The sequence below is a fragment of the Thunnus albacares genome, chromosome 9, assembly GCF_914725855.1.
Source record: "Thunnus albacares chromosome 9, fThuAlb1.1, whole genome shotgun sequence".
NCBI lineage: Eukaryota > Metazoa > Chordata > Actinopteri > Scombriformes > Scombridae > Thunnus > Thunnus albacares.
In genome coordinates this window covers 361629-370000 of record NC_058114.1, presented here as the reverse complement: position 1 = coordinate 370000, position 8372 = coordinate 361629, and the positions used below count along the sequence as shown (strand labels likewise).

Below are 8372 nucleotides of genomic sequence, written 5' to 3'. Positions count from 1 at the left end.
GGGCGCCCTGGTGGCCTAATGGTTGTGGCGTCCGCCGCATGGCTGCGACGTCCACAGTTCGACTCCCAGCCATGCCCCTCTCTCTCCCCGTGTTTCCTGTCTCTCTCTGTGCTGACTGTCTAATAAAGGCCAAAAACGATGCTGGAAATAAGCTGCAGCCTTAATTTCATTCACCTCTGTTTTTTCTGGCTGGAGGCAAATCTCAGAAACTAAAAGTGTGGATGTGACTTCCGTTTATCAGATGACACTTCACCCACACAGTTTAACATTTTAAGCCATGGTTTAAAGAGGACAACACTAGTTTCACTGTTAAACCTGTACACACCTGACCAACTGTCTGAAACATTGCGTTCAGTAAACTCTGAGGAGCTGCATTTATTGTGAATTTCATCTTCATTCAGTAAACTTGAGTGTCAGTTCTTGAGTTTGCATGTCGGGTTTCTTTCAGTTTGCATGTCCTCAGTGCTGAATCAGCTGCTCTTGGTTTTTTAGTCAACACTCCCATAATTCATAGTTCCTACACAGTGTAATCTGCCATTTTAATTTTCTCTGACCCTTACCCCTAATTTCCTCACTTGCATTTCCTGTGTATAACCATTCAGGAATTCCCGCCTTCCAAATTAAATTCACAAATTTGTTAGTGTCTCTGATGGCAGCGTCTCACTGCTGCCTCTCCCTTCACCTCCAGGTTTTACATCCCTGTGTCTTTAAAGGCCATTTATCTTTTCCAATATTCAGTTAAATTTTCTCTTTTATTGACCATAAGACCAAGGGTCACTGGCTCGGCAGGCTGCAGTCAGACCAGTTTCATACACAGCTTCCTGTCGGGTTTAATGGACGTAGCTTTATTTGATGGTTATCATGTATCGCTTCCCGTTAAGGATGTAAAAGGTAACCTGTTGTGTTTCTCTGGATGTGTGTAAAGGTGTTTATGGTGACGTGATGAGAGTCAAGATTCTGTTCAACAAGAAGGAGAACGCTCTGGTTCAGATGTCTGACAGCACACAGGCTCAGCTAGGTAACACCTTACACATGCTCCGTGTGCTCCTCTGCCAAAATAAATAATGAAATGAAAGGTTAAATTATCTAGTCAGAAACTGTAGCAGCGTTCTCCACCCGTCTGGTTTGCAGCCATGAGTCACCTGAACGGCCAGCGACTGCATGGGAAGCCTCTGCGCATCACGCTGTCCAAACACACCAGCGTCCAGCTTCCCCGTGAAGGCCACGAGGACCAGGGCCTGACCAAAGACTACAGCAACTCCCCCCTGCACCGCTTCAAGAAGCCTGGCTCCAAAAACTACTCTAACATCTTCCCCCCTTCTGCCACCTTACACCTCTCCAACATCCCGTGAGTCCATCATCCCCTTAGCAACACCTGGCCTGTCAAACTAGTACAACCCGCAACATTCCTCAAATCAGACTCAGTATGTGGTTTATGTACATGCGGTACAGGTAATGTCATCTGCTACATTATATTTTCGTCTCAAAATGTAGTTGGATCATTTTTCTTTCTTAGTAAACAAATAACCCACTGTGTGAAGGTGCCCAAACCTGCCGTTCAGATCTAATGGTCTGTTTGTTTTTGCAGCCCTTCTGTGGTTGAAGATGACCTCAAACTGCTGTTTTCCAGCTCAGGAGCCATGGTCAAGGCCTTTAAATTCTTCCAGTAAGTTATTCATTACCTGTCTGTACTCTTTGCCCTCAAGTTCCTGTCCAGCCCCAAAGCCTGCATCCTTCCCTCCATCCTTCCCTCAGAGCCTGCATCCTTCCCTCAAAGCCTTCATCCTTCCCCTCATCCTTCCCTCAGAGCCTGCATTCTTCCCTCAGAGCCTGCATCCTTCCCTCAAAGCCTTCATCCTTCCCTCAAAGCCTTCATCCTTCCCCTCATCCTTCCCTCAGAGCCTTCATCCTTCCCTCAAAGCCTTCATCCTTCCCCTCATCCTTCCCTTATGGTCTTCATCCTTCCCTTAGAGCCTTCATCCTTCCCCTCATCCTTCCCTCAGAGCCTTCATCCTTCCCTCAAAGCCTTCATCCTTCCCCTCATCCTTCCCTTAGAGCCTTCATCCTTCCCTCCATCCTTCCCTTAGAGCCTTCATCCTTCCCCTCATCCCTCCCTTAGAGCCTTCATCCTTCCCCTCATCCCTCCCTTAGAGCCTTCATCCTTCCCCTCATCCCTCCCTTAGAGCCTTCATCCTTCCCCTCATCCTTCCCTTAGAGCCTTCATCCTTGCCTCCATCCTTCCCTCAGAGTCTGCATCCTTCCCTCCATCCTTCCTTAAGACCTTCATCCTTCCCCCTCAAAGTCTTTGGGCTTGCCTTGAGACCTTCGTTCATATCCTGAAGCTTTTATCCATGTGCTGAAGTCCTTCCTCCTGCCCTATTCTGAAATAATCATTTATGCCCTGTCCCGAAGTCTTTAATACTACAAAGCCCCTGTCTTTGCCCTTTTTAGTTCCATTCCTAGTTCTGAAGTCCCTGTGTTTGCCCTGAAACAAAGTCTTCTTCCTTGCCCGAAGCCCTCATTTTTCCCCTTCATGCCCGAGCTGAGGTCCCTGTTCTTATCCCAAAGCCCTTATCCTTATCCCAAAGCCCATGTCCTTGTCCCGAAGCCCCTGTCCTTGTCCTGAAGCCCCTGTCCTTGTCCCAAAGCCCATGTCCTTGTCCCGAAGCCCATGTCCTTTTCCTGAAGCCCATGTCCTTGTCCCGAAGTCCATGTCCTTGTCCTGAAGCCCCTGTTCTTGTCCCAAAGCCCATGTCCTTGTCCTGAAGCCCATGTCCTTTTCCCAAAGCCCGTGTCCTTGACCCGAAGCCCATGTCTTTGTCCCAAAGCCCTTGTCCTGAAGCCCCTATCCTTGTCTTGACACACATGTCCTCGTCTTGAAGCCCCTATCCTTGTCCCAAAGCCCGTGTCCTTGTCCCAAAGCCCTTGTCCTGGTCCTGAAGCTCCTATCCTTGTTCTGAAGCCTGTGTCTTTGTCCTGAAGCCCAAGTCCTTGTCCCAAAGCCCTTGTCCTGGTCCTGAAGCCCAAGTCCTTGTCCCAAAGCCCTTGTCCTGGTCCTGAAGCCCCTATCCTTGTCCTGAAGCCTGTGTCTTTGTCCCAAAGCCCTTGCCCTTGTCCTGATCCTGAAGCTCCTATCCTTGTCCCGAAGTCCATGTCCTTGTCTTGAAGCCCATGGCCTTTTCCCGAAGCCCATGTCCTTGTCCAGAAGCCCATTAGGTCTTTTCCATACACATGTGCTAGCTTGGTTTGACTCAGTTTGACTTGGTGCAGGTATGTCTTTAACTGATGACGCGCTTGTTGCTTGTTGCTCGTTGAAAGCAGTGGGCTGTATACATCACGGTTGTGACTAGTGGTCAAGTTGCAGCTGTAAAACAGTAGATAAACACATTTCAGTTTCTATAAATTCTTCACTATAAAAGTCCCCCATTATTTTGTTATTTAAAAGCTTTTAATATGAAGTAGCAGCAGCAGGAAATGTGTTTTCATCAGCAGTAACTAAACTGCGATCAGGAAACAGTAAAATAAAGCAGATATCTGAAAGTACAGACGGACACAGGAAAGAAACTAAACTTCAATCCAAAGAGATTCAGTTAGAAGGTACAAAAATACTGAGAGCTGAACACCGAGGCTTTTAAAAACGTCTTTCTCTCTGGTCTCCAGCACAGACATGAGTTGAGTCTCGCTGCGCAACACAGCTTGTTTGAGGGGGAGAAGGGGGGTCGTCACAGGTTGGCCGTGGTTGGGGAGACGTCACTGAAACCCACTTGGAGGCGGGTTGGGTCTGCTTTGGCCCGACTCTGGAGATGGTCCATCTCAGGCGTGATTCGGCATAAAGGCACAGTAAAACTGGTAATGGAAACACGAATCAACGTGGCATGGTTTGACTCAGTGCGGCCAAAAGTGCCAATGGAAAAACCCTACATGTCCTTGTCCCGAAGTCCATGTCCTTGTCCCGAAGCCCTTGTCCTGGTCCTGAAGCCCTTGTCCTGGTCCTGAAGCCCTTGTCCTGGTCCTGAAGCCCCTATCCTTGTCTTGACGCACATGTCCTCGTCTTGAAGCCCCTATCCTTGTCCCAAAGCCCTTGTCCTGGTCCTGAAGCTCCTATCCTTGTTCTGAAGCCTGTGTCTTTGTCCTGAAGCCCAAGTCCTTGTCCCAAAGCCCTTGTCCTGGTCCTGAAGCCCCTATCCTTGTCCTGAAGCCTGTGTCTTTGTCCCAAAGCCCTTGCCCTTGTCCTGGTCCTGAAGCTCCTATCCTTGTCCCGAAGTCCATGTCCTTGTCTTGAAGCCTGTGGCCTTGTCCCAAAGCCCATGTCCTGGTCCCTTGTCCTTGTCCCAAAGCACATGTCCTTGTCGCAATGCCCGTGTCCTTGTCCCGAAGCCCGTGTCCCTGTCCCAAAGCCCCTACTCTTGTCCCGAAGCACATGTCCTTGTCCCGAAGCCCCTATCCTTGTCCCAAAGCCCATGTCCTCGTCCTGGTCCTGAAGTCCATGTCCTTGTCCCAAAGCCCATGTCCTCGTCCTGGTCCTGAAGTCCATGTCCTTGTCTTGAAGCCCCTATCCTTGCCCTCAAGCCCATGTCCTCGCCATGACCCAATGCCTTTATCCTGGTCCTAAGGCTTTCCAGCTGGCACTGTAGCCTTCACTCCTGCCCTGAAGCCCCTCTCTCTACTGTTATTTAGTCATGTGACATTGTAGACTTCCTGTACGGTGTTTTAAGAACATCCTGTTGGTCTCTCCTTCAGGAAGGACCATAAGATGGCTCTGATCCAGATGGGCTCAGTGGAGGAGGCAATCGAGTCCCTCATAGAGTTTCACAACCATGACCTGGGAGAGAACCACCACCTTCGGGTCTCCTTCTCCAAGTCCTCCATCTGAGCCTCGGACTCCACCATCTGAATCCTCCACGCTCCTCTGAGAGCGGAGTCAGTGGTGTCCACTACACTCCGATCATTCCAACGCGTCTGCAGAGACCACCGTGAAGTCTGGTGTAAAGTTAAATTATTTTTTAAACTAATTTTTGGTTCTTTGCCTTCAGAGGTTTTAGGGTCACTTTAGGAAGAAGTTCGAAGAAGTCATCATTTTGCATTTAATCTCAAAATTCTGGAACTAAAGTCAGAATTTGAAGACTGAAGAAGTATTTGAATACAGTTGGAAATTCCCTCTTGCCTTCTTGTTGTGAAGTTAACTTTTAGCCACTCATGCCTTTTGACTTTAATGTCTAAATCAAGGAATTAAAGTCAATTCTGATTTATTTAACATAAAATTCTGACTTCAGTTCTTCAAATTCTGACTTAACTCTTTAATCTCAGATTCCCAGCTCTCACTTTATTTCCTGTGGCCTTGCTCCTCTTCTCTAATCGTTCCCCTTTTGAAGTAACACTTCTGCCTGTAAAATATCAGCTCTGACAGTGTTTGGGAAGTCATGGATTTACCCTCGGCTGTCAGATCTTAGACCAGGCCTCGTTCAGACGGGCCTGGTTTGGCCTTCAGATGATCCCTGTGCCTTATTCCTGAACGACCAGGAATGACCTCGACTTTGACATGTAAAATAAATCTCCCATCATGCCTCTGTAAATTGGCAAAGAGCAAGTTTACAGTTGATAAATGTTTACTGTTGATGAGATGTTATTACAGATATATCCATATTTTATGTGTATTTTATTGGTGTTGTTTTCCAGTCCTTTATGTTAGTGTTTTGTACTGCTGGTTACTGTAGCATCAAACATGTGAACTGATTCTGATTTAGCGGGTTTGCTGGGTCTTTAGTCCTAGATGCAATTCTATTTTTCCTATTTCTTTTGATTCATTTTATTTTCATGTATGCAATCACGTTTTATTCAAATCAAATATTGTAGCAATATTTTAATCATTCCTAAACTTTTATTTGTTGGGTTTTGGTGTCTGCGAGCTCGACGGTTCCTCTCGGCGCTCTGTTGCCTTTTACAATCCGCAGACGAATGTTGTTTTGTTTCCGTAGTGTTCTGATGGATTTGTGCATCACGATGTTCGCTTGTCTTGTTTGTCTTGTTGCCTCTCTGAACGGTTTATTTATAAGTTTTTAATCCACTACAGCTGAAACCAAAAACGGCCTTTTAGATGCAAACAAATCTGCCTGCCTCAGGTTTCTGGTTTTAAGGACTAAAACATAGACGATGGTGAACAGGTTTAGGCTTTCTTGATGTTTTCCTGTGGGAATGTTTTAATTAATTTCTCGACCGCTTCACTGGATTCACTCCACCGCTTGATGGTGCGACTTCAGTCTGAATTTATTGCAAAACCAGATGTTATGTGGAGTGCCTTCAACGCAGCGCTGAGTCGTACATCAGGCATTAATTCCTTTTTATTCTTCGATGAAAGCTCGATGGAGAAGAAACCCCGCAGCCGCCAGAGACGTACTGAAACCAGAAGATGCTGGTTTGGTTCATCTGTGTCTTAATATTATTACGTCGACATTCCAGCCGCTCAGATGTCCACCTGACGAAGCTCCATCACTGTCTGAACCAGAGCTGCTGAGGGCAGTCGTGGTGCATTCAAGACGCCTGGGAAAGAAACATGTTGTGCTCAGTGTTTAGATGGTTGCTGTTCAGACTCCTTTACTAACAAGTCCACAGACTCACAACTTCAACTGTCTTTCCCTGAATTTAGACACAACTGACGTCTTCTGTATCCCACAATCCATTGCACTCTTTAACCCTTTACATCCAATGGACTGAAATCTGAACACAGACATGAAACACATCCTGTTAGATTCAGTGTGACTATAAATATCTAAAAATAAACTTTAGATGTTTCCTTCTAATCAGCGTCTGTGATCCAGTGAAAGTAGTCTGATGGTCACAGCGTGAACAGGAAGTGACGTCTCCTGAATGTAAACAACTATGAGCTCAGACGTCCACAGCTGACCGCAGAGAGCTGAGAGCATCATTCCTGTAATACATCCATGATACTGACTTCATCCCCTCTATCCCCCAAAGCATTATGGGAACTGTAGTTGTTAAGCTGAGAACTACATTATCCCCAATAAACTATTAATACCAACAGGAGGTGGTTCTTACTCCTCCATCCGTTCACATACAGATATTTACTGTGTGTTAAACCTCAAAAACTCAAACTATTTTAAATCACACAAAACTTTTTTCTTCATAAAACTTCTAAAACGTAAAGTGAAGCTGTGAGGACGACAACACACAGCAGCTGTTAGTGACTGTAGGTTCAAAGTGCTGAACGCTGGTTCTGGTTCTGGTTCTGGTTCTGGTCCAGTCAGAGTCGACAGCTGTAGGACCACTGCTTCCAATTCAAGAACAAAAACATCCTGCAGCAAACTTGCAGTTTATGTGAAGCATGTTGTAAAATGAAAGTTCAGGTTTCCTCCATAATCTGCTCTGACAGCTGCTCCTGGTCCTGGTCCTGGTCCTGGTCCTGGTCCTGGTCCTGGTCCTGGTCCTGGTCCTGGTCCTGAAGAGGGACTCTGTTTGAAGACTTTAATAGTTTTAGTTTCTATTGAGCTCTTTAGTAGTAAAGTTGTGTTTTATCAAACTGAGGAACAGCTCGTATTGTTGCATCATCGGAGGACGGTCATTATTGTCTTTAATAATCAATGATTGATCAGTGTATAAAGTATTGATCATTATTCTCTGAAGCCCGGTTGAACATATTCAGACTCGTTTTATCACAAACACAAAGATGTGAGTTTACTATCATGAAAAACTGGAAACATGTGAGAAGCTGCTGCCAGAGAAGATTCTTTGTGTTAAAACAGTTTTAAACAGTTAATAAATGATCAAAATGGACAAATTAACCCTCAACTAATCAATCAACTAGGGCGCGTCAGTATCGGCCCAACAGGAAGTCCAGACATGAACGTCAGTGTTTGATGACATCATGGACGCTGTCAGACTCTGACGGACGGTTTCTCTCAGGTGACTTGAATGCATCACGCAGCTTCAGGTGAGGCGGGAATGGGACCAGTAACAGGTGGAGGGTCGGTGGGGGAGGCGGGTTGTACATACGTGTTTTATACCACAGTTTAGTGTCTGAGAGCTGATTGTTGGTTTTATATCTGATGAAACGTGTATATTTTGATTAAAGTGTGTGACGGTTCTGAGCCTTACACTGTTTGTGTCACAAAGGAAAAAACAGATTAAATCACTTTTTATCTAAAACTGAAGTCTTGAGTCGTCTGTTTTCCCTCTGCGCCGTCTGTCAGGCTGACAAAACATTCATATTACTAATAATTATAAAACTAATATAATGTCTCATTTCCTCTCAACATTTCACGTCTTTAGTTCAGATCTTTATTGATGCAAAGCAGCATAAAAACACTAAACCATGAAATAAAAACTATAAAGAGACAAATAAACAGTTCAGACAATAC

At 45.7% G+C, this 8372-nt stretch overlaps 1 protein-coding gene across 6 annotated transcripts in view; it reads left to right on the top strand.

The window, feature by feature from the left end:
- Positions 1 to 8165, top strand: part of ptbp1b (polypyrimidine tract binding protein 1b) — a 31375-nt gene extending 23210 nt beyond the window's left edge. For all 6 annotated transcript variants that reach the window (XM_044360938.1, XM_044360939.1, XM_044360936.1 and 3 more), the window contains 4 exons: positions 926 to 1018; positions 1132 to 1348; positions 1589 to 1666; positions 4741 to 8165. In XM_044360938.1, coding sequence (XP_044216873.1) covers positions 926 to 1018; positions 1132 to 1348; positions 1589 to 1666; positions 4741 to 4873 — 521 coding nt within the window. In that variant the 3' untranslated portion in view covers positions 4874 to 8165. The remainder of the gene's footprint in view (positions 1 to 925; positions 1019 to 1131; positions 1349 to 1588; positions 1667 to 4740) is intronic.
- Positions 8166 to 8372: the final 207 nt, after the last annotated feature.